Source organism: Podarcis gaigeae, assembly GCF_964106915.1.
Source record: "Podarcis gaigeae genome assembly, chromosome: 12".
Classification (NCBI taxonomy): domain Eukaryota; kingdom Metazoa; phylum Chordata; class Lepidosauria; order Squamata; family Lacertidae; genus Podarcis; species Podarcis gaigeae.
The window spans coordinates 44,284,082-44,310,619 of record NC_139688.1 but is presented as its reverse complement, the minus strand read 5'-3'; the positions used below and the strand labels follow the sequence as shown (position 1 = coordinate 44,310,619).

The window sequence follows — 26,538 nt, the reverse complement described above, 5'->3', positions numbered from 1 at the left end:
ATCGCGGGGATTCGAACCACCAACCTTCTGAGCAGCAAGCCCAAGAGGCTCAGTGGTTTAGACCACAGCGCCACCCGTAGAGGATTCTGTCATGAGCAGGAATTTAAAAAAGCATTAGAATGACTGAGAAACCAAATTGCTTTGGTCTCTCATTGGCAGCTAGGATAATAAGCTTATGCTACATTCAATTTTTATTTCTGAATTAGCACACAATGTGTCGTTGCAACTGCTCCAGCTGGCCAAATTCTTTTCCCTTCTTACTTATCGCTGTGGATCTGAAATAATCTTATTCCTTAATTTTGTCAGCAAATCCAGGCAGGTTATCAAGTGCCTGGAAAGTATCCACTCTATTTATTTACACCTGCAGGTTGGCCACTATCCTATGCAAAAATGTTATTACTACATGCTGAAACATTGTAATTGTACAAATAATGTAATTGCACACAAATTCACTATGTCATGATTAAACACGCTAATTGCAGGTTGGATGAACTTGAAGCTGTTCTGGTTGGCAAATGCATTGTGTAACGTGGGGGAAATATTTTTTTTTAAAAAAAAAATTAAATTAAACCAAGACGTACAAAATTAGATCCTTTTTCTTCAAATGTTAAATTACCCGCTGCACTAATTTTGTTACTTGAAAATAATTAAGCAGGAATACTATTAAGATGAAATGGAAAAATACAGCGATTTTGCTCAGCAGCAAGAAAATTAAAACCAGTCTCGACAACTGATTTCCGTGGAGGAAGTCACTTAAAATCTATGGCCTTGCTAGACTCCAACTCCCATCAAATTCAGCAACCCGTGGCCACAGGCTAGGGAAGATGGGAGGGCAAGTCCAACAACATCTGGGAGGCCACATCTGGGAGGTTCCCCAGCAACGCTGCAGAGCATAGTGGATGAATCATCTCTCTTAACATTGCATATCCACACCGAGGGCTGGCAACTTAAATAAAATGTGGGGGGCAGGGCAGGTAAGCCCCACCCTGCATAATCAACCACATGGCGCAGTGCACACACACCATTTGAATGGGAATGCCCAAATATTTTACTGGGGAGGCCAAGGACCCCTCAGCCCCTAGTGGTTGGCTCCTATGTTCACACCTCTAAAGTCTCAGCGTAGCATCTTATGTAGAAGAAAAAGTTAAGGGGATTCCGAATTTAATAAACAGTGGCAGTGCTCATTATAATAAGGAATTGTTAGTACAGTGGTACCTCTGGTTACAGACGCTTCAGGTTACAGATGCTTCAAGTTACAGACTCCACTAACCAGGATGTAGTACCTCGGGTTAAGAACTTTGCTTCAGGATGAGAACAGAAATGGTGCTCCGTCAGCGTGGTAGCAGCGGGAGGCCCCATTAGCTAAAGTGGTGCTTCAGGTTAAGAACAGTTTCAGGTTAAGAACGGACCTCCAGAACGGATTAAGTTCTTAACCCAAGATACCACTGTAGCTGCTTTTTAATCCCATTTCTGTAATAGCCAACACCTCCAAAACATAGTTGCGTCCTCAGTTAGTTTGCTTTTATCACTTAACATAAGAGAGATTTGGCTGATTAATGTAGCTGAGTGCAGGTAAAGAGAATATCATGCAATGATAATTCAGAAGTCTATTAGAAGGCTATTACAATCAATGCTCTCCACCCCTCTGCCCAGTCTCAATCAAAGCTTTCGTTGCTTAAGCTCACAGAGCCATTTTGCAGTAAATACAGGAGCAGGTGTAAGGGGCTATGGCACCCAATTTTCCTGATTTTCTCAGCAACAACTGCTCAGGCTGAGAGAGGAAGACTATACCCAGTTCCCCGAAGCTCTTCTTCCTATGCTGTACCAATATCTGCCCCCTTCCCCCAGTTCTCAAAAAGTTTTTCTCACCCGTGAACGTGACTTCATTTCTTCCTCCTGCTTCTTGCAAATGCTTTGGCATTTCTTTAAACCTTTGTTGAGTGCAGAACCTGATTGCACAGGGGCACAGGGGCAATATCGATTTACTAAGTTCATGCAAGACCAAATTAACAGTGGGTGACAGGACAACGGGAAAGTCATTTTATAAGTTGTTTCCTCTGCGTTTTGTTCTCGCTGTAAATGAGCGATACGGAGGAGGAGTAAAGAGATGGAAAAACTCAGCAAATGGAAAGTTAATAGCCTCTGGCCTCCATTCAACAAAGGGAAGAAGAAGGTTTCGGATTTGATATCCCACCTTATCACTACCCTAAGGAGTCTCAAAGTGGCTAACATTCTCCTTTCCCTTCCTCCACCACAACTAACACTCTGTAAGGTGAGTGAGGCTGAGAGACTTCAGAGAAGTGTGACTGGCCCAAGGTCACCCAGCAGCTGCATGTGGAGGAGCGGAGACGCGAACCCGGTTCCCCAGATTACAAGTCTACCGCTCTTAACCACTACACCACACTGGTGTAGGGACAGATCAGCAGGGATGACCCAAGACATTTTGGCACCTGAGGCCGATCACAAAATGGCATTGCCAGGCAAGAAGGGGTAAGTGACTATCTACATCAGGAACAAGGGTGGGAGAAGACCAACAGCACAGTCACAAAGAGGCCAATGTAGAGGAGGAATAGTGAATCTGCTGCCCCTTTGGATCCTGCCGCCTGAGGCAGCCACCTTGCCTTGCCTCATGGATGGGCAGGCCCTACAAATCAGCATAAGCTAGTTCTCTAGAGGCGGTGCTCCCATAAGTGGAATAACCTCGCTCTGCTCACCTGACGTTCTAAGCAAGAGGTGTCAAGCGCTCCTTCGGTAACCAAGAGTTGCATTTGGTGCCTATAGCGGCATCTAGACCAAAGTCTTGCTGCGGTTAGCGTGCACCTATGGGAAATGAACATAGCTTAGAATGCTTAATTCTGCTGCCAATTCAAAAACAAAAAGATAAATAAACAATGTTAATTTAAATGGAAGTACATGCAGCTTAAAGAGTGCATGCAATTTCTTCTCCATTACTTCCGGCTGTCAATTAACATAGTCATTGAAACAGAATTCATACGGGAAACATGGGGCGGGAGATGGAATTACTAATGTATGCAGATTTTGTTCAGCATTGCCTTTAATGCGCTCCCGCAAAATAATTACTAGTGAAGTTTGCGGCTCTGCAGGCCACGCTATGATTGCTGCAGGAGCTGCTGTGATTATAAAATCCATTCCCATAATTAATACAATAATTAGTTTACTGAGAATCATGTTTAGAAAAGAAATGGAACCCGCTCTATTTATTTATTATTTTATTAAAACATAACTCTGTCTCATCAGAGCCAGCTTTCAAAAGGAACCAATACACCAATAGGAAACTAGTCATCAGAAAGCTGTCAAACTGACCCCTAAATCATAAAAAAGCAATAAAAGAAACCACGAACAGCTACCAGCAAATAGCAAGTCTTCAAAAGCCACCCAACATAAAAGTGCTGGAGTGGAAAGCAGGGAGGTAAACACTAGGTGGCGCCAGAGCTAACGAATGATAGTTTTGCCCCCATTCTCCTCCCTGCTGAGTTTTGCAATGACTACACCAAGACTGACGAGCGAGTTTTTAAGTAGAAACGGGGCAGATTGGGACTAGCTGAGGGTAAACAGAGGTAGGCAGTGCAGTACCCTATTTGTCCAAATACACCAGCCTTGCCCTTTGCAATTTCATTGTACACAGGTTGTACATTGACAATAAAGGTATTATTATTGCCCCGGGTAATTGAACAGAAGTAGGCTTCTCGTCACTAAAGATCATGCCAACTTCACTGGTTGCTAAGCAACACCTCCCTTCCTCCGCCTCCTCTTGGTTAGCTGCCTGACCAATAACAGAGTTGACCCTTAAGTTACAAACTGAATGATTCTTGCTGTCAAACCTCCAATATAAAGTATGATTTGCATACACAAATCTCAGGTGCAATACATTTCCAGTCAAAAGGATCAGGCAATGTGAAAGATCTCTGCCCAAGATAGTGGTACCTCGGGTTAAGTACTTAATTCGTTCCGGAGGTCTGTACTTAACCTGAAACTGTTCTTAACCTGAAGCACCACTTTAGCTAATGGGGCCTCCTGCTGCTGCTGCCGCTCTGCCGGAGTACGATTTCTGTTCTCACCGTGAAGCAAAGTTCTTAACCTGAAGCACTATTTCTGGGTTAGCAGAGTCTGTAACCTGAAGCGTATGTAACCCAAGGTACCACTGTATCTGGAGAGCCACTGCCAGTATAACTAGATGGGCAAACAGTTTGACCTGTTGGGAGGTAGCTTCTTAATGGTAATAATGAGTTAGGAAGAAAGTTTTCCATCACATTAAAAGTAGTTTGCCATTTCCCACAACTTTATGCTAGTGAGCCTTGCTTTATGCTATCAGGGGGGGGGGGAAAGATTCTTAAACTGCAGTTGTGATTGGCACGCTAATTAAAGGCTGCCGGCAAAAAAAAGGTATGGAATACATCTATAGGATGACAACGGCATGCAACCAAGTTGATTGGAAAATGTGTTGGAGATATTGCTCTACCTTCTTTTCAAGGCCAAAAGAGCTTGCAGGTTTATTCCCCAAGCCTGGTCTTAACATGCCTCCATTCGTTGTGACAACACTTGTTTACCTTGTGATGTCAAAAGAGTCTGACAGTAATCCATTGTAATGAGTCTAACACCCGATATGCGCCTTTGAAAATCATTGTGCATTTTTCATGTTAGCCTATATATATCCACACACTTCTTATAGGGAGGATTACTGTCTGATGACTGAGCAGTGAAAAGAATAAGCAAATCCGAGCATGATCTGAATATATATTTGGTACAGCCTACGATAGCTGTGCCTTGCATATCTTACTAGTTTAAAGGGGCTCTCCCAAAAGTTGCTTTGGCCATTGGAAACCTTCACAGTTCTCCACAGATGTCCCCCTCTGGGGGTTATCTGGGGGCTGGAATGAAATCTCCCTTCTTTCCCCTCTGTATGGAAAACCAGCAATGATGTTAAAATGTATGAATGGATTTCAAGTGGCTGGGCTTTTTTTAAAAAAAAAATAAATTAAGACTCCTCCACTCCCCTTTTTCTATATATGAAGGTCCTTATGACCTTTTACACCTTTTTAAATCAATTTATACAGGTTGCAGTAAAGCTTTTCACCAACTCTTACTTTTTTATTTTTTAAGATGCATGTTTACCGCCAACTTCATGCCTTCATACAAATAATAATAATAATAATAATAATAATAATAATAATAATAATAATTTATTATTTATATCCCGCCCATCTGGCTGAGTTTCCCCAGCCACTCTGGGCGGCTTCCAATCGAGTGTTAAAAACAATACAGCATTAAATATTAAAAACGTCCCTAAACAGGGCTGCCTTCAGATTTTTAAAGAGAAGATAGCTGCTTGTTTCCTTCACATCTGGTGGGAGGGCGTTCTACAGGGTGGGTGCCACTACCGAGAAGGCCCTCTGTCTGGTTCCCTGTAGCCTCACTTCTCGCAATGAGGGAACCGCCAGAAGGCCCTCGGCGCTGGATCTCAGCGTCCGGGCTGAACGATGGGGGTGGAGACGCTCCTTCAGGTATACAGGACCGAGGCCGTTTAGGGCTTTAAAGGTCAGCACCAACACTTTGAATTGTGCTCGGAAACGTACGGGGAGCCAATGCAAATCTCTCAGGACGGGTGTTATGAGAGTTACCAACACTCTCATTTGTTGTTTCTGCCACAAGGCATAAACCAAGCAAGAATGAAATCATTCAAACATAAGCAGCAGAACACAAATAGGGACACAGGAAATCCCTTTATACTCTCCCAGGCCACTGGTCCATTTAACTCAGAAGGATTTCAGGCCTACCTGGACATGCCTGGGATTTAACCTGCATGCAAACAGATGCTCTTACCACTGAGCTACAGCCATCCAACGAGATCTTAACAAGCAAAGAGAGACTATTTTAAATGCCCTCTGTGTGGAACAGGGATTCCTTTGGAATCCATGAAAAATTGAACCAAATAAAGCCGTATCAGTTTCCCCCCAATGCTGAAACCAACACACCGATGCATGAATGGATCCAACTTTTCACTGCTCCCAGTTCACTGGAGCCAGTGTGGTGTAGTGGTTAAGAGCAGTAGACTCGTAATCTGGGGAACCAGGTTCGCATCTCTGCTCCTCCACATGCAGCTGCTGGGTGACCTTGGGCCAGTCACACTTCTCTGAAGTCTCTCAGCCTCCCAGAGTGTTTGTTGTGGGGGAGGAAGGGAAAGGAGATTGTTAGACGCTTTGAGACTCCTTCGGGTAGTGATAAAGTGGGATATCAAATCCAAACTCTTCTTCTTCTTCCCACTTGTACCCATTCATTCCTGTCTTTCATGCCATTCAATGGCAGCAGAGGTCTTTTCCGTGGCTGCCTCAACTTTAGCTTCCTGCCACTCCAAGTTTCAGCATTTCTTTTGGGCCCGGGATGGGTTCACCAATGCCTGTATTGCAGCCCTAGAGAAGACCTCTGCTGCCATAGCAAGCCGCACCAAAACACTTAAAGCAGGACTACACAAGCACTATGACAACACAAATGTAATGAGGCAAATGTGGTTTATGGAGAACAGCAAAACAGATGTGATTTTTTTTTTTTAAGAGATCCTAGCAGAGTAACAGGACAAAACTGCTTTTCTTTCACTTCCCAAGTGTGGAAGTGATTTAACATCTCCTTGGTAGCTCCTGCAAGCACAGCAGTGTGGTCTACCCTTCCATTACACTCAAGTCCTTCAACATCTGTACTGTACTATGATCCAAGTCCTAAATAACTTGGGCACAACAGAACTCGGGAGCACAACTTCAATACAACCGAGGAGGAGTCTGAAAGCATTTTCACAGTCGACTCCCTCCCAAAAACCCTGGGAGTTGCAGTTTTACAACAACACTACGAAATCGTGACTGGTGAGCTTTCCACAAAAACATTTTCCTCAAACCCTTCTTAGCTCGTAGTTTTGACAAGCCATCAGAGTCGAAACACAGTTTAAGACACAAAAGAAAAGAAATAGGACCCATGTGCTCTGTGCACTTGTAATTATGTGTTTTTTCCATCTTTCAATCAAGAATATATCTAAAATTGAAACCAGTTAATATTTTCTCTCTCTCTGATATTCCTAAAATGGGATGCTGTAATACACACTTTCATCAATTAGGCAGCCCCATTAGTTAGATTTACCTAATTGTGTTATCTATATAATCCAGAAGAACAAAAAGTATATAATGCAATTCGCTCTGTGTGTAGTGTTATTAACTTCTTTCATTCAGCTTTCATACATACCATCTCCTGGCTGAGTTTGCCCTTGAAATCTTTTCTGCACACACACACCCCGCACTGAAAAAGTACCATACCTAAAATGAGAACATGCCAGGAGCAAGCGTAGTCATCAGGGTAGTCATCAAAAGTTATTGACCTTACACGACCTTCCCTGTACAGGGGACCCTGCAAATTGTTTGAAACCAGACTCCGAAGCAGACTCTCTGACACCACAGTTTCCAAATGAAAGGACTGAGGGGCTTGTATGTGTAAATTATTCATCCCGATAATGACCCCATGCATAATGTATACCTAGAATTCCCATTTTGCAGATGGCGGGATCAGAACCTGACACACAATTACTGCCCCGAGACCACATAGTGCACTTTTTTATTATTAAAAAAAGCTGTGAGAGTTATTTAGAACTTCAACGTTCCTTGTCAATGTTTAACCCAGGTACGTAGCCGTGTTGGTCTGATGCAGTCGAAACATATAAACAAATAAAAAAATTGTCCAATAGCACCTTCTTGTTGTTTAGTCGTGTCCGACTCTTCGTGACCCCATGGATCAGAGCACGCCAGGCACTCCTGTCTTCTACTGCCTCCCGCAGTTTGGTCAAACTCATGCTGGTAGCTTCGAGAACACTGTCCAACCATCTCGTCCTCTGTCGTCCCCTTCTCCTTGTGCCCTCAATCTTTCCCAGCATCAGGGTCTTTTCCAGGGAGTCTTCTCTTCTTATGAGGTGGCCAAAGTATTGGAGCCTCAGCTTCAGGATCTGTCCTTCCAGTGAGCACTCAGGGCTGATTTCCTTAAGAATGGATCGGTTTGATCTTCTTGCAGTCCACGGGACTCTCAAGAGTCTCCTCCAGCACCATAATTCAAAAGCGTCAGTTCTTCGGCAAACAGCCTTCTTTATGGTCCTGCTCTCACTTCCATACATCACTACTGGGAAAACCATAGCTTTTACTATACGGACCTTTGTTGGCAAGGTGATGTCTCTGCTTTTTAAGATGCTGTCTAGGTTTGTCATCATTTTTCTCCCAAGAAGTAGGAGTTTGTGACTGCTGTCACCATCTGCAGTGATCAATGGGTATGGTAAATCTGTTTATTATACTAATTGCAGTCATTAGCTAATAACTATTTGCAGTCATTATCAGTCATCAACAGGTTTACCATAACCATTGAGTCAATCAAACATATCCTACTACCCTCCTGAGAAAAACCCCACCCCACCCTCCCACTATATAAAAGGGTCTGGTGACTTCTGTTTCAGTGTATCTTAAGAAGTGTGCATGCACACGAAAGCTTATACTGAGAACAAACTTAGTTGGTCTCTAAGGTGCTATTGGACATTTTTAAAATATGTTTTGATGTTTAACCCAGCCAATCCTCTTAATCACAGAGGCTGTTATGTGCAGAAGATGGGTATGAAATGAACAGAACACAGAAAAAGGATACTAGTCTCTTCATTTGGACTGCTGGAGAGAAATCTGATGACCGAGTCCACCTGATGACCACTCCCCCTCTGAAAAGAAACTTACAAGAGGTTGTTTTTTTTAACGGATAAGGGCCATTTAAAACAAAACCATAACTTCATTTAATCTAAAACATTTTATTTATACAAAAATACGGTAAGTGCTCGAGACGCTCGAATAAACAAGGTTATATACGTTCACATTCCTATTTTCATACAGTGAAAGCGTTCCGTGGAAGAATGGGGGGAAAAATAAATCCCTTTACATGTAAATAGTACAAAAGAAAGTTAAAAGAGTTGCCAGGAGCTACTGGGCGCTCTCTTTGTGTTTTCCGCTGCGTAACAAATATCAGGCACAACACACACAGCGGAGACCCAGGGGCAAGTCTACGCTGCCAATTTAAACCAGTACTGAATCAGTTTGAGCCTTGACTCAGCAAGTGACGTTCTGGGACAAACTTGCCCTGAACCTGGGAACTAGCCTGCGGCCATCAGGACTAGTCGGCTGTTCTTAGCCTTTTATCTCATGTGTTTGTCTAACCTTCTTCTGAAACCATCTCAAAGTAAGCTTCCACCATTTTTAGTTCAGGAACTCTGGGAACTTACTCCAAGCCAGAGTTGTGGTTATGGAGGAAGGCCTGAAAGTTATGCCAGTTCTGAAACTAGTGGTTTAGATCTGTAATGCAGGTGGCACCCTAACTTTCCGGTTTGTGGGGCAAAGCTCCTCCTTTTCCTTTCCTAGCGTAGCAGTTTTTCAGTGGGAAACCCCACTAGATATCACTCGCCCCCACATCTGCTTAGGAATATGATCCCAGTATAAACCCGTCTTTCCAGTAGCTCCACAGTTCAGTACATAGCCTGTTGCTATTAAACCTCGACTCCGTTTTAATTATTGAGCTCCTGCCCCACTTAATGCTTAAATATTTCTTTAAAAATTAATACAAAAGCAGATGCAAAAAGCTTTTAAAAATAAATATTATCCCCTATAAATTTATAATTCCTATGTGAATATACTTCTCTCTCCCCCCTCCCCAATTTCCCTATTATTGGATACACAATAGAGAGAAAAAAGAAATGTATCTGTGACCTGTATGATAAAAGCATTGCACTTGTAATACTTTTCTGGAGCAAATCCCTCTTAGAAAACAACATCGAGGCATAGAAGGTGCCTGAAGCCGACTGCGAAGGCCCTCAAAACCACGACACAATTTGAGCAGCTCCGATGATCTCGTATGAAAATACTGACGGTCAAAATTCCGTCATTTAAAAATTCCTGGTGAGGCCAGCTCCAAAGCTAAATATTTTGGAAGACTAAAAGAATGTAAGTCATGCCTGTGGGGATCAGTTTAGGAATGTGCTCTTATTTGCCAGAGTTCTGGATGACTGCAGGCAGGGGTTGCTCACAATGGCGGGTTAAGGAGGACCGAAAGCACTGCATGTCTCCAGAGCGGGACAAATCTTTTTCCACGGCATCGCAGACACCCAGACACACGGGGAAAGGAGTCCACGTCCTGTGCCTCCTTTTACGCCGGGCACGAAATCAAATGTGAACTTAAGGGCTCAAGAAACGAGACATGATGTTACCGATCCCAGCAAAGGAGGGAGGGGAGAAGTCTACTTTGTGTCAGAAGGCACGGCAAATGCAAAACATCTGTTTCGATTATAATTGGGCCCTGCCTGATTTCAGAGAGTGAGGCTGGGGAGGGGTCGGGGAACCTGCCCCCTCCCCAAAGCAGGCTGCTAACGGGAACGGCAAAGTTCAAAGAAAGGGACGGGCAGAGGACTTAATGGTCTTTTGCGCAGGCATGAAAGCTGAGTGGGTGGGGACAACTTTCCAAATTCAAGGAGAAGGGTGAGGGAGGAGGAGGGGGAGAAGAATCAGACCAGTAAGATCCACTGAATCAAGGCATTATAAACATACAAGAACCAGCTGAACAACCATTGCATAGTTACATGTTAAAAGAGGCACTAATATGGTCCAAATCCTCCCTCCCCCTTCAACTGCAGAAATATCGTTTTTAAGGCTCCGGTGGGATGAATAAGGCACTTTTTCTGCCAGCATCACAGCAGGCGTCCTGCATACGATTCCTGGTAGGATTTTCCTATCTATACCTAAATTTCCTGGAAGACTCTTTGCAGAGATTTGCCGAGTGTGTGTGTGTTTTTATACATACCCCTCTCTCTATCTCAATCTACATACATACATAAAGTTGCTCTTTGATAGTTATCTACAGGCATCGATAAAGTGCAAACATTCTTGGCGTTTTGTACAGTCTCATGTTCTCAGGAAGCAACGGCGTCGTTCCTCCTATGACACGGCGAAGGACGCCGCTTTGCCCTCTCTGGAGCTGCGGGATGGAGGGAGAGGCAGGAACCTCAGTGACACAGGAAGTGCATCTGAGACTAATCGCCTCTTCCTGTTCCACTCTTGTGCACATGGAACACAAGAGCAGCCCCTCTCTCTCTCTTTCTCTCTCTCTTTGGTTTCGTGGAAGTCTTGTCTTGTAGCAGGCTGTTACTTGGCACTGTTCACAGAGCTCTCTTCGGGGATCTTTTCTTCCGAACTGCTTCTTCCGGAGAGCGTGTCCTGGTACTCAAAATCATTGAATCGCTCAGCTACGCACTGCGCAGTGAGACGCGCCTCCGGGTCGTGGTCCCAGCACTCGACAAGCGTCTCGCAAACTTTCTGGATGCCCTGAAATGCGCAGCAAAAACAGTGAAAACATTTTTAAACACCTGAACGTCAAAGCACTCAGCTAACGTAAGGGAACCAACTCGCAAGAGGTGAACATTTATGCAGAATCTCCTCACACGGTATTGGTGCTACTGCGCAGAAAGAAGGCTTAGTGATGCTTAAGAAATTACGGTGCACTAAACTTACACCATATGTGAGACAATTACAGTGGTGCCTCGCTAGACAAAAAGAATCCGTTCCGCGATTCTCTTCGTCTAGCGGTTTTTTCGTCTTGCAAAGCAAGCCCATTGACAGCTTAGCGGATTAGCGCTACAGCTGTCAAGCGGCTTCCAGCGATCAGCTGTTAAGTGGCTTATCAGCAGAACAGCTGATAAGCGTCTTAGCAGCTTAGGAAAAGGGCGAAAAACCCCCGCGGGGGGGACGCAAGATTTTTTCGTCTTGCGAAGCAACCCCATAGGGAAATTCGTTTTGTGAAGCGCCTCCAAAACGGAAAACCCTTTCGTCTAGCGGGTTTTCCGTCTTGCGAGGCGTTCGTCTTGTGGAGCACCACTGTATTCCGGAATGAGAATCCCACTGTTGGGGCCTTATCCTCTAATCAAAGGGTTAATCTCAGCCTCGTTAAGACTGGATGTACTGCTGGCCTTAATGACACAAGCACTTGTATAGTTGCTTGCCTCTGGCTCAGACATATTAATTCATTAATAGGAACGGCAACGCTATCTGGCCTTTTATTTCAATGGAAGGGAAGATGTAGCAAAAAGCAAAAAGCAAGAAAGAGAATGGTTCTTGCCTTGGTAATGTGATAAGCAACATTAGAACCGGGTTAGAATGAAATCTACTATCCTCTTTTCATGTGGTTTCTTTAAGAAAGAAGAAGAAAAAGCTTCACAACGTTCTGCATTAACTGCATAATTTAATGGTTGATGTTGACCAATGTCAACAGCACAGCCAATATTGAAAATATTAATTTTCTTGGTAATTTTCATATTAAGGACATTCAAGCTAAGTTAAATATTAAAAGGATTAACTTGAAGTCAGTAGCACAGCAAATTTCATTGAGGAGGAGGAAGAGGAGGAGGAGGAACGCTCTGTAAAATCCATTTTGGAATTTCATTTTATGAATAATGGGTGCGTACACAAAAATGCAACTGCGGAGGAAGAAGATGGATATGGAAGAGCTACTACAGCACACACAGAAAAGTCCTGTGGGTTTTGAAGCTTCGCAAAAAGTACCAAGAGTCTTAAGGGACAATAAGCAAATACCAAAGATCAATTCACAGTGTAATTTTGACATACCCAGTCACTAAACTGACTGGATACCCCTGGTTGCCACAGGTTGCCTAAATATGCAATGCATTTTAATGTAGTTAAGTAAAGCTCAATAAGAAAATGCAAAGTGGGAGGAGGGGATATCATCAGGAGATACAGAGCTGTTGCCGACAATCCTGTCACCCTTCAGTAGGGTTGGAGCCACCAAATACAGGCCAATATGCCAGGCAAGAAGGACCTCCTCTCTTACCTGATGGTTGAGCCATGAGTTAGGAATCTCTGGCCGTCCCCTGTCCCTCAGTACGTTATCCTTCATGCTTTCCACACAAGGATGCTCCCGTACTTTAGAACCAAACGGTGGCTCATAGTCTTTCACCTCTGTCAAGAGAAGGAAAGGAAAGAGACGACATTTAGACTTGAACGCCAAGATTCTGGTGGAGCCAAGTTTTGTTCTCCTTCACATAAGTGGAATCTGCTGACGTCTTATACTTTGTAATTTGCCCAGCACCACACAAACACAGGATTGTAGCTCTCTATTTCCTCTAGTCCTATTTCCTTCACTTCCAAGATCTGCCTATCTGCCTTTTAGTAAGGTAAAGGGACACCTGACTGTTAAGTCCAGTCGCAGACGACTCTGGGGTTGTACGCTTATCTCACTCTATAGGCCGAGGGAGCCAGTGTTTCTCCGCAAACAGCTTCCGGGTCATGTGGCCAGCCTGACTAAGCTGCTTTTGGCGAACCAGAGCAGCGCATGGAAACACCGTTTACCTTCCCACCAGAGTGGTACCTATTTATCTACTTGCACTTTGACGTGCCTTCGAACTGCTAGGTTGGCAGGAGCAGGGACCGAGCAACGGGAGCTCACCCCATTGTGGGGATTCAAACCGCCGACCTTCTGATCGGCAAGCCCTAGGCTCTGTGGTTTAGACCACAGCCCCACCCGCATCCCATTTAGTAATATCTACCTAAAAGAGATCTATATGGACAATGATGGACCTGGGCGGTTTCACCTCCAGTTCAAAACTGAGTTTGACTAGACAAAGATTCTGTCGATCAATATCTGAGCAAGGCACATCCAGGCCAGATAAGCAGCCAGGGATCAAGTCTTGTTTCTGTTTGCTGGAGGATGAGAATTGATTGTGGCAATTAGAAACAACAAATAAAACTAAAATCGGAAAACCAAACGAGCCAAGGTAAAACTCACAGGATCCTGATGAGATTGAAGTCCCAACTATCTCCATTTGCATATATAACTAAGGCCCAGCCCAAAATGGGAGGTCTTGCAGTACTTCAGGTAAATGGTAAAGCTGGGTATTTTTAATTTTTTTTGCCAAGAAGCAGGGGTCCCACAGCTGTGGAACAGATTAAGGACAAAGAGAGGGGCTGGGGTGGCGGCTGCAGGTGCACAGGCATATTTTAATTTTGTTGTTCAGGGTGTTGTGTACTTCAAGTGGAAAAGTGCTATCATCAGATCTACTGTTATTTAAAAACTATGTTAACCACTCAAACATTCAGCTGAAGAGAAGCAATTACAGTTGATTTCCATATAATGTAGGGACGCGGGTGGCACAGTGCCTAGGACTTGCCGATCGTATGGTCGGTGGTTCGAATCCCCGCGGCGGGGTGAGCTCCTGTCATTCGGTCCCAGCTCCTGCCCACCTAGCAGTTCGAAAGCACCCCTAAGTGCAAGTAGATAAATAGGTATCGCTTTATAGCGGGAAGGTAAAGGGCGTTTCCGTGTGCTGCGCTGGTGCTGGCTCGCCAGAGCAGCTTCGTCACGCTGGCCACGTGACCCGGAAGTGTCTTCGGACGGCGCCGGCTCCCGGCCTCTTGAGCGCGATGAGCGCGCAAGCCTAGAGTCGGACACGACTGGCCCGTACGGGCAGGGGTACCTTTACCTTTTCCATATAATGTAGGATTGGTCTTTTCTGCTGCTTCCCCCACGCCACGCCCCCCCCCCAAGTAAGCACTGGGGGAAGCTGGGAAAACAATACTACTAATACTACTAATAATCCAAGTTTAAGAAATGTAGCTAAGCTGTAACGACAACCAAGTCTGCAACCCTGAAGTAATAATATGTACAGTACTGGCAAAGTCCTACTAGCCCTGCCTTCAAAGTAACTAACATTACTGTGCTGATTTAACTGGTGGCTAACACTTCTTACTCCCATTTCATGTACCTTCTTGTGTTACAGAACTATGGGTTTTGTTTTTAAATCAACTTATTACAGGTTGAGCTAAATTTTAAATGGTGGGGAAACAACTGTATACCACTTCAAATTTTGTCAACACAAAACTCCTGAGCAATTTCATGAGCTGGCAATGGTGCAAATGGATGTTTTACGGAGACGCTAACATGGAAATGAGCGATAACTTCTGGTAGATTCTACTAGATTTCCAGAAGTGGCTTTTGCATCACACAAAAATGTGGACATGAAGAAGATGGAATAAAGTGCTGCCTGCATGCAAAGTCTTTGCCTCCACAACTGAGCTACAGCCCTTCCTTAGTTACAGCTACAGCAATTATGACAAAATATAACTACAGCACATCAGTAGCATTAAGCACGACTACTGTAGCACATGAAAACACCCCACAAAACGTAGCCACAATGATAGCTTGGTTAGATAAGAAACCTATTTTGGGTCTGTTTTGTTTTCTCTAAGTAGCTAAATCCTTTCCGTTCGACCTATAAACTGAAGTAAAATACTTAGGGGCCCTCAGACAAAGCGACTGTCCCATTGTGGCTTCTGTCAGAACTGGCACCTGTGATTTCTGCACCTTTGTATGAGAAAGTATAGATTGGGTTCTATTCCAATGGACACCGTACAATCACCGAACACACAATTTGCTGCTGAGCACTGATAGCCTACAGATATATCAGGCAGACTGGGCGAGATAATTCTCCACTATCTATTTTTGACATGAAAGGATGCGGGACAGAACTGAAGCGCAGACAAAAAACAGACACAAACCATATTTCCTGGAGCCAGCCTAAGGAAGCAAGTGTGACTCGAAGCACAATAAAGGGCATTTTTAAAAGTGCCAAGCTTACTTCTGACAAAAGGGAGGAAGCTAATAACTTTGTTAAAACAACAACAACCACCCCTTGCATATGGTTGTTACTTCTGTGTAACGCCTATTCAGAAGTCAACAAGGCATATCTAACCGGGGGCAGAATTGGAGTTGATGCACTTAATTTTCTTTTAGAGGAAGACAGTTTGTTTTAAAAGCATCACGTTTTAGAAATATAATTGGAATTGTGGAAATACAGTGGTCATGCTTCCTCTCAAGTCTTCTACATAATTTTAATTAAGTGTTGAAACTAAAATTTACATATATTGGCTTTTTCTTATTTTGTCATTTCCGCAAAGGTTTGCTGTGTGTATTCCTGATTAAAAGCACACGAATCTCAAGTTATGGTAGACAATAGGTAGCTCCCTTTTCTCCACAGAAATCTGACCCAATGCTTCATACAGGCAATAACAAACTGACCACAGATTTATGCTCCAACACCAGAAGCTTTTAAAATGAAGTGCAGAACTAGTGCTTTTCAAAAATATTGAGCCTCAAAACTCCAGAGCTCTTTCCCGCAATCAGCTGTGTACCATTTTTTCTGTACATTTACGCTTTAACCAAAAGCAGTGTTTCAGTCAAGCCAGCAAATCTTTCAGGCAGTGCACGATTACTTAGAGCAGCTCAAGGAACAGAGGCCATTTTGAAAGGTATTTTCCAGATTATTCCCTGGTAACCTTGCTGATTCTGACTGATGTCATATGCTGGCAACAAAGGACTTGAAAATAAGCAGCTCTTAGAGAGCCTGTCAGATCACTTAACTCTCCCCGTGCTTTTCTTTCTCACAGTATCCATGTTGGCTGCAAGGGCAAAATGCTTGGATGGAAATTTTATTTCTCACAAAGTGTAACATCTGGTACACAGCTGTTGTGCTGACTGAAATGCCAAGCTAAAAGGGTAGTGGAGCAGTTCGAACTTTTCCCCAAAGCAGAGTTGCTGAGTTTCTAAATATGATTTCTAAATTATATGCCGGCAAAACATCAAGCAAACTATACCCGTTTCCCACACTTCAGCTCCTCAGCAAGTAACAGAGCGGCCTTCTTCTTGGGCTGATTCTTCACCTTCAGCGACACTGCTATTTATAGTGTCAGCGTACAGATTAAACGCCATGTGTGTTTTCTGTTTAAAGTCAACACTAGCTATGAAGGGCTGGGATACTCCAAAAACTGCATTCGGCAAAATCTTCACTTCACTTTGCAAAGAAAAGAAATGTACCTGCACCATTTCACAATTTCATGCCCAGCCCAGATACAGAACCCCTTTGTTGCATAGGGTTTAATGCACCATCTAAAAAGTGATACTGCTTCACTAACCAAGCACATTGCTTTTTCTTTCTTCTCCCACAAAAATCCACCTCCCCGCCTTTTATGAACACTCCCAAGGGTCAGTTTACGAATTTGCAGGGTAAGGGGATAGGATTAGGCCAGGTGCAAGGGTTTGAGTCATTGCAGGGGAAAGTGTCAAGTGTCCTGGGTTAGCAAGCTTAATGGCTGCGGTGACAAAATGGAGGCCAGTGGAGGATGCATGGCTCAACTGGGTGAACGTATTTGGAATCCAAGATGCTATTGGGATTACACTTGTATTATGAGGCCACACTTGGAACACTGCGTCCAATTCTGAGCACCACAATTTAAGAAGGGTGTTTACAAGCTGGAAGGTGTGCAGAGGTGGGCAACCAAGATGATAAAGGATCTGGAAACCAAGCCTTATAAGGAGTGGTTGAAGGAGTTGGGTATGTTTAGCCTGGAAAAGAGGAGACTGAGAAGAGATATGATAACCATCTTCAAGTATCTCAAGGGTTGTCACATGAAAGAGGGAACACACTTGTTTTCCCCTGCTCTGGAGGGTAGGACTAGAACCAATGGCTTCAAGTTGCAAGAAAGGAGATTCCAACTAAACATCAAGAAGAATTTTCTGGTGGTAAGAGCTGTTCGACGGTGGAACGGTCTCCCTCGGGATGTTGTGGACTCTCCTTCCTTGGAGGTTTTTAAGCAGAGGTTGGATGGCCATCTGTCATGGATGCTTTAGTTGAGATTCCTGCATTGGAGGGGGTTGGACTAGATGACCCTTGGGGTCCCCTTCAACTCTACAAATCTATGATCTTCTATCCACTGCTCAAAATACACAAACAGGCAATAGTGGACAGCTATTGTTTCAGGCATGGGTACTATTGGAAGTGTCTGGATAGACAGACCCTATTCAGATATAAGATGCTACCAGAAGTCCATGTTGTACATGGACAATTCATGGATAATCTCCAAGAAAACACCATACTAGCTACCATGGATATTTGAGGCCCTTTACACCAACATCCCACACAAAGATGGGCTACAATCTATGAGGGATATTACTGCTAGATGTGGAGCTTCAGCCCGTCTAGATACCAAACTCTGTACTCACCAACAATCAGCTTGGGGAAGAACATGTTTGGGGGAGAAATTAATGGCACAGCCATGGGCAGTCACGTGGCTCCACAGACGCCAACACATTCACAGCTGACTTGCAAAACTTTCTTAGCTTCTGTCCCTAACAAGCCTCCTACGTCTAAGATACATAGATGGCATTGTTATCACCTGAATTTGTGGACAAGAGACACTTGATCAGTTCCACCAGGACTTCAATAACTTTCATCCCATCATAAACCTGAGCCTAGACCGGTCCATGCAAAAGGTTCACTTTCTGGACACAACAGGAAGCCATCTGACCACAATGTGTATTTATGTGCTTCCAGCTTCTACCCAGAACACACCACAAAATCCATTGCCTATAAGTCAATCCTTGAAACACAACTGTATCTGTTGAAACTTACAACTTAGGAATTTAAAACAGAGGCTCACAACTCGGAGAACTTAAGGCAGAACCCCATCTTAAGAATTTATGTCAGACACTCCTCAGGCTACAATATCAACCCAACAAAGTGCCATAGCAGAACAAAGGGCAGAATAGTACTGAGAAATAATCTACTAAAGAACAGAAATAGAAGAGAAAATGATAGAACGCTCCTTGCTGCCATTTATAGCTCCCAGCTGAAACCACTCCAACCATCAATGATCTACAGCCCACATTGGACAATGATTCCCTCTCTCACTGGTCTTGAATGGTAGGGCTTGTTCCTTCTTATAGAACACCCCCTGCCAAAATAAACAACAACCCCAAACCCTAACACAACTACTCACTAGCAACAACAAGCCCTCCATAACAGAGGTTTGGACACAGGGCCCAGCCCCCTGTGGCAGATTCAGATGGCAACTCTGTTCCCATGTCCACTACGGCAACACTATACTTTTTTATAAAAAAAAATCAGGGCCTAACAATTTAATCTGTAACATCTGGGCTTCAGTCACCTGTTCCTCTTCTCGGTGTGATATATGCCAGCGATGCGCTTTTGCATTCTACACAGGACAAGGAAGGCCGTCTCTATGCAAGAATATATAAATGGGTACAAATCTGCCACCAGAAATAGCAACAAAGTGCTACCTCCGGTTGCGAACGGGATCCGTTCCAGAGCTCTGGTCGCATCCCAAGGAATTTGCAATTGGAGCTGCCACTTCTGCGCATGCATGCGGCGTGGTTTAGGGCTTTTGTGCATGTGCACACAGTGAAACCCAGAAAAATATTCTGCGTTTGCCATGTACGTATCCCGAAGGATACAAAACCGGAGGTGAACGCAACAAGAGGTACCACTGTATTCCAAATCCCATGGGGAAACACTTCAACCTCACAAGAAGCTATTGGCTTGGTTCACACATCACAAGAAGCTAAACGATGGCTTACCAGGACCATGTGAATGTCCTGGCTCCTGGAGAAGGGCTAACACATACTTTGCTCCACCCTAGTCTTTTTAACTCGAACCTGTAACTAAGCCAAGACTGGCTTTGCATGTTGTCTGAGCAACAGATCTTGGTTAAGTTGTCTCTCTTCCTTAACAGGGTTAGAAACTGAAATATGAAAGCTGGGAGCTAAATGGCACCTTAAACCTAGGTTATGGGCACAACAACGGAATGTCTAGGGGTGCTTTTTTTATAACAAGAATGCAAAGCTGAAAATGAACGAACTGCAGCTAAAATATTATGTTTGTTTTTCACATGGTCTAAGTCCTTCTCCTGCCCATCCCCTAATATTCTTAAGAGGGTTCTCTTCTCCAGTCTTCAGAGAGTAGCTGGAAGTGGGGAGGGAGAAAAAGGTTCCCCTTTCCTTCCACTCTGCCGTTTTAATCTGAAATCTTAGGCTCAGTATTGTGCCCAGAGCTCAGAGACTGCTGGCGCTAATGAAATTCCCTGTCACAAAATGCGCCTAGAACAATGGGAGTTTCGAACACTGTTCCTTAGTCATGATCTGTAGCCAAGAAGAAACTCCGGCTTGGTGTCATGGGTTAGCACAATCTCTGTAAGTGACTTTAGCATTGCCTTCCTGGGGCAAAGGAATTTCAAAGGGAAATTGCAACATGCTTAAATTACAATACAAGAGGTTCGATGCTCTCTCTTGTGCACTGAACCAAGGCAAAGGATTTTAAACACATTATGTGTAATCATTGGCTTATCAATGCCAGGATGCCTGTGTTAACAACTGTTTTGTGAATTACCGCAGATAATTAGGTACGTATGACTGTCTGTAGCTTTCGGCATTTTGTTTCCCTCTGACCTCATAGTTAACGTTCCCCTCCCTCCCGCCGGTTTCCTCAAGCCATGCATACGCATTCCTGTAACTCAAGGATAACACTCAAGCTTCAGAGGAAGTGGACTATAATCTCGAAAGTTTATGCCATAATAAATGTGCCACAAAAGGAGCCACAAGGCATTCATTGCTTTTGCTGCAACAAAAATGACTAACTATGCCATCCTCTAGGGAAAGACATTTTCTACAAACATTATAGTCTAGAAGAGACGCATTTCCCGAGATTCTGCCACATGAACTCTTCCCTACGTATATCCCATCAAAAAAGTGAACGGTCGATCTATTTATACCTGCACACTTTCCTGTCTTACTGCAGGTGCATAATGTTTCACAGTTTACATGCTTACAGTTGTTATAATTTTATATTGTTACTATTCTACCATTACAGTTAAGGCGTTGGTACTAGAATAGAGGGATGCGGGTGGGTTAAACCACAGAGCCTAGGACTTGCCGATCAGAAGGTCGGCGGTTCGAATCCCCGTGACGGGGTGAGCTCCCGTTGCTCGGTCCCTGCTCCTGCCAACCTAGCAGTTCAAAAGCACGTCAAAGTGCAAGTAGATAAATAGGTACCACTCCGGCAGGAAGGTAAACAGGTGTTTCCGTGTGTTGCTCTGGTTCGCCAGAAGCGGCTTAGTCATGCCGGCCACATGACCTGGATGCTGTACGCCGGCTCCCTTGGCCAGTAAAGCAAGATAAGTGCCACAACCCCAGAGTCATCCGCGACTGGACCTAATGGTCAGGCGTCCCTTTACCTTTACTAGAATAGAGAGCCCTATATCGCTTGGGACCCAAGTACCTAAAAACAGCATGTCTTCCAGCAGCATGTTTTCCAACAGCATGTCTCAGGTCTTGTGATTGGCAGGGGAAGCTCTGTTGGTGGTGTCTCTGGGTGGCTGTCGACCAATAGACATGGACCAATGACAGCGGCTTCTTAGTGCTAGCTCCCTGTTTGTGAAATGCCTTCCCTGGTGAAGTGTGCTTGCCTCTCTTCATCATTGCAGTGTAAAAGAAATTTAAACACATTCCTGCCTACCCAGGCATTTCTACTACATTTTTAATTGCTTTATTTTAACTTTTTTGAGTGTTTGCTGCCCTGAGCATCTCTGGGAGGAAGGGTGAGCTATACATGTAATAAAAATAAATACATAAGATTGCTGCACTTTGCACCTTTTCTGGGAAATCCACACTGCTTTATCTCATTTAGCAAAGCTGCCCTAGTTTTATTTCTCGTATGGGTATAATATCGATCATCATAATAGCTTATTTTGGCTGGCTGGCAAGGTTATTTTATCAGGAACGTGCAATTCCGTGATTATTAATTCCCCAGCACTGCCCTGTTTGGCACAGGTATTGCACTCTCATTTGCTGCAACATGATGTCTTATCATCTACAATGAATCCTTTTTTTCTGTTTTTTAACTTTTTCTCCTTTTTTAGGAGGGAAATTTATAAGGGACTTAGATAAAGTAGCACACACTTCTTCTTTCCCCCCCAATCTTTTCTGACAAAAGCCCGATTATTTTAATTTCAGGCAGCTCTGCAACTTCCTGAGTGGAGCACGGCTGGGAGAGTGCTTTTCTTTCCCTAGGCATTATTCCAGAGTCCTCAAACAGAAACAGGAAGTGTCATCAGGCATCAGCAAGGATGAAAGAGTCTTCCTCAACAAACAGAACATCCACGCCTTAAAAGGAGCATTCTGTGGAATGCTGTAAGCCCAAACGCGAAGGAAGGAAAGCAATAATAATGATGATGAAAAGTATCTTACCAGCTTTTCTGTTTCCTAATGAAACAAAAACAAAACAAAACACAAAGCAGCAGCAGCAGCAGCAGTAGCAGTAGCAAAGGTCAAACCAGAAACTTAGAACTGACCTTTGCAAGACCTAAAAGTGTGTCTCCATCTGAAGAATTTAAAAACATACCTTCCTCCCAGCCCTGTCAGCATGGAACACCTGTGCTCAGAGACCTGTACAGGTTAAAGGTAAAGGTAAAGGTAAAGGTACCCCTGCCCGTACGGGCCAGTCTTGACAGACTCTGGGGTTGTGCGCCCATCTCACTTAAGAGGCCAGGGGCCAGCGCTGTCCGGAGACACTTCCGGGTCACGTGGCCAGCGTGACAAAGCTGCATCTGGCAAGCCAGAGCCGCACACGGAAACGCCGTTTACCTTCCTGCTGGTAAGCGGTCCCTATTTATCTACTTGCACCCGGAGGTGCTTTCAAACTGCTAGGTTGGCAGGCGCTGGGACCGAGCAGCGGGAGCGCACCCCGCCGCAGGGATTCGAACCGCCGACCTTTCGATCGGCAAGTCCTAGGCGCTGAGGTTTTAACCCACAGCGCCACCTGCGTCCCTGTACAGGTTGCCGATTTGCAACTGGGCCGAGTTCAGAGTGCAACTAACAGCATATACAGCCCTCAGCAGCTTGGAACCACCTGACTTGTGAAACAGTCTGATTTCATAATAATAATACAGCTGTACCTTCGAAGTCGAAATGAATCTCTTCTGGAAGTCCGTTCGACTTCCAAAACGTTCGGAAACCAAATCATGGGTTCCGAATGGCTGCAGGAAGTTCCTGCAGCCAATCGGAAGCTGCGTCAGATGTTTGGCTTCCAAAGAACGTTCGCAAATTGGAACAGTCACTTCCGGGTTTCGATCGTTCGGGAGCCAAAACGTTCGAGAACTAGGCTGTTCGAAAACCCAGGTATGACTGTAATGATAATGATAATTAATATATTTATACCCCACCCATCTGGCTGGGCGGCTTACTTGTTCAGCAGTTTTAAGAAATCTTTTTTTTAAAAAAACAAAACACTTTGGAATCTCTGCCTATTGATACTCTTTTCAGTGCTTCCTAAAAATATTTAGGTTTTAGGAAGTGGAGCTCAATGGTTTTAGAAATGGTTTGGAATACGAATACAGATCTAGCCCAGGAAGCTGTATGACAGATCACCTGTGTGAATCACACACTACTACTCCAGGCTTCTTGAAAGAAAAGGGCAGGGCTCATGTTAAGTAAATTAATAGTATTTTGGGGGTGGGGTGGGGAGGATTCCTACAACCTTTAGAGCTAAGTAGCATGTAAACACATAAAAATACAACTCCACAAAGGAGCACATGAAACATACCTCCGACGCTGTTGCAGCGAGATGTCATTTCCCACAGAACCAAAGCCATGGAATATACGTCAGTTTGTTTGAAGGACTCGACGTTATCCAAGTTCATTCTGGATTCCAGGACTTCGGGAGCCATGTATCTTGCTGTGCCAACCTGTCAGCATTCACAAAATGGTTAACAAAATTATTTTTGATGGAGCAACCCGTTTGACTGTACACGTTGAGCTTTCTGTGCTTGTTTTTTTATTATTAAAACCTGCGATCACAAGGTTTAACCACTACCCTCAATGGTATTTCAACGACTTGTAAGCACGAGTAGTTGACAGCCATTCATAAACAGAAAACAAGAGTAAAGAGTCACATTTTGTTGGTGCTATTAGGGTACGGGGCAAAACCTATCCCTGCATCCTGAAAATTGAGATTTTGCTGACAAAGATCATGTGCTGCAAGGGGTTGGTCTACATGGCCCCTGGGGATCCTTCCAAGTCTATGAATCTATGCAAGGGAGGAGGATGTGCGTCCCTTGCAATAATTGTCCAAACCCTCCCCTCCAAACATATTCAAGCCATCACAGTACAGTGGTACCTTGTTATTATTAATTATTATTATTATTATTAAATTTTATTTATACCCCGCCCTCCCCAGGCTCAGGGCAGCTAACACCGGTATAAAAACAATTGATTGAAATACAACTTAAAGACAAAATTAAAATACAACATTAAAACGCAGCCTGATTTCAGTAGGAACTCAAATCAAAAACTTTTTTGGGGATGAAAACGTCAAGTCTTCACCAAGGCCAACTATCCAGACTGGTCCTACGTGGGCCAGAAAAAAGCCAGGGAAGTCCCCAAATAGGAGTTCCATCACAAAAGGAAAAAGGAAGAGGGGAAGGGGAACAATTTGATTCCAAACGCCAGGTGGAACAACTCCGTCTTACAGGCCCTGCAGAAAGAGATCAGATCCCACAGGGCTCTGGTCTCATGAGGCAGAGCGTTCCACCAGACCGGAGCCAGAGTTGAAAAGGCCTTGGCTCTGGTTGAGGCTAATCTGACTTCCTTAGGGTCCGGGACCTCTAGGGTGTTACTATTTATAGACCTTAAGGTCCTCCGTGGGGCATACCGGTTCGACTTCAAAAACGTTCGGGAACCAAATCGCGGCTTCTGATTGGCTACAGCAAGCTCCTGAAGCCAATTGGAAGCCGCAGAAGTCGCATTGGATGTTCAGGTTCCAAAGAATGTTCGAAAACCAGAACAATCACTTCCGGTTTCCAATCCTTCAGGAGCCAAAACGTTAAGATTCCCAAGCTGTTTGAAAACCAAGGTACGACTGTAGTGGACATTTTTGCCAAGCTCTGTTTTAAATCCTCCAGCTTTGGCTTTTTCCTTGCTCCTCCCTCTGCCCCTGTCGTACGGCTCACCTGCCCACTGTTAGCCAGGTCATCCACGGAGAGGGTGGGATCCAGCCGCAGCGACAGCCCAAAGTCACAGAGGCAGCAGGTCAAATCGTTCTTCACCAGGATATTGGAGCTCTTGAGGTCTCTGTGGACAATGGGCGTCTTGGGTCGGCCGCAAGGTGTGTGATCGCTGTGAAGATGGGCGATCCCTCGGGCCAAAGACCCGCCCAGCTTCCAGAGGTCCTCCCAGCTAATGATGTGCTTTATAAGGTACTCCTGCAAATTCCCCCTTGCGTGGAAGGCAGTGATCAGCCAGTACTGTTTGCCTACATCCGTCTTGCGCTCCTCGGCCGTGAGGAACTGCAGGATATTTTCGTGCTTCAGGTTTATGTCGGAGAAGATGTCTTTCTCTGTCTTCCAGGAGACGTACTCTTCGTAGGAGAAGATCTTGACCGCCACGGTTTCAAACTGCTCCGATGTGTTCTGTTTCAGTTTAGCCTTGTAGACTTCAGCGAAGCGCCCTTTCCCCACCAGGGTGTCCAGCTCAATGGGAAGGAGCTCAGTATTGTGGTTGATGTTATTGGCGCAAGTGGAGCTGATGTCAGAGCAGTCGTCGTCCATCATGATGGCGCAAACATCGCTGCAGTCTTTATGCTTCCTGGACTTCACGTTCTTCTCCCATGCCTTGTTCAGCTTCCTCCTCCTCTGGATACGGTAGCAGTAAAAGATAAGGATCACGGCTTTGGCAATCACCAGCAGCGGGACGAGGCTTATCAGCGCAACTTTGGAAATCACACTGATCACGTCTTCGTCTGGTATTTCAGTGATATCTGGTAGGAGATAAATAATATTGCTGAAGCGTTGATAAAAGATGCTACGGCAATAGAGGCATTTTACTGTAGTTACTACTATAGTTCACTTTAACCTACAACCGGAATCTGCAAAAACTTTGCAATTCTACAAACCCCAAAGAGGGTCAAACGTCTGTTTCTCAAGCATCATTCAACTGTGCCAGTCAAATCCCACTGAATACATTCCAACTGGGCTTCTCTGTACATACAGTGGCAAAAAAAAAAAAAAAAAAAACCACCAGTTCAGGCAATGCTGTTGTTATTTTTTCTCCTCTATTTGGGTAAAAATAGATTTGGGCAAAACAAGGTAAAGGTAAAGGGACCCCTGACCATTAGGTCCAGTCGTGACTGACTCTGGGGTTGCGGCGCTCATCTCGCTTTACTGGCCGAGGGAGCCGGCGTACAGCTTCTGGGTCATGTGGCCAGCAGGACTAAGCCGCTTCTGGTGAACCAGAGCAGCGCAAGGAAATGCTGTTTACCTTCCCGCTGGAGCGGTACCTATTTATCTACTTGCACATTGATGTGCTTTCGAACTGCTAGGTTGGCAGGAGCAGGGACCGAGCAACGGGAGCTCACCCTGTTGCAGGGATTCGAACCACCGACCTTCTGATCGGCAAGTCCTAGGCTCTGTGGTTTAACCCACAGCGCCACCTGTGTCCCAGGGGAGGGCAATTCTTGCTTACTTGCGAATTTAGTGTGCTTACACTAACATATATGCAGAATGTGAGTCTGGACCAATTTCTCACTGCCACAAGCCCAGCGAAAAGTGATTCTAGCCAGAA

General features: G+C 44.5%; 1 protein-coding gene and 2 long non-coding RNA genes across 3 annotated transcripts in view; 1 reads left to right on the top strand and 2 right to left on the bottom strand.

Annotated features, from left to right (window-relative positions):
* Positions 1-8,043, bottom strand: part of LOC310828534 — a 76,563-nt gene extending 68,520 nt beyond the window's left edge. The window contains exon 1 of the long non-coding RNA XR_014557010.1: positions 7,745-8,043. This is a non-coding gene — a long non-coding RNA (uncharacterized lncRNA). The remainder of the gene's footprint in view (positions 1-7,744) is intronic.
* A 774-nt stretch (positions 8,044-8,817) lies between these two features.
* Positions 8,818-26,538, bottom strand: part of TGFBR2 (transforming growth factor beta receptor 2) — a 69,592-nt gene continuing 51,871 nt past the window's right edge. Inside the window, exons 4-7 of the mRNA XM_083705872.1 lie at positions 24,930-25,735; positions 23,525-23,666; positions 12,910-13,037; positions 8,818-11,390 (exon numbers count right to left, since the gene is read on the bottom strand). Coding sequence (XP_083561998.1) covers positions 11,211-11,390; positions 12,910-13,037; positions 23,525-23,666; positions 24,930-25,735 — 1,256 coding nt within the window. The 3' untranslated portion in view covers positions 8,818-11,210. The remainder of the gene's footprint in view (positions 11,391-12,909; positions 13,038-23,524; positions 23,667-24,929; positions 25,736-26,538) is intronic.
* On the top strand, positions 19,874-25,738 carry LOC310828516. The gene is made up of 2 exons (XR_014556992.1): positions 19,874-22,376; positions 22,758-25,738. It is a non-coding gene; the product is annotated as an uncharacterized lncRNA (long non-coding RNA).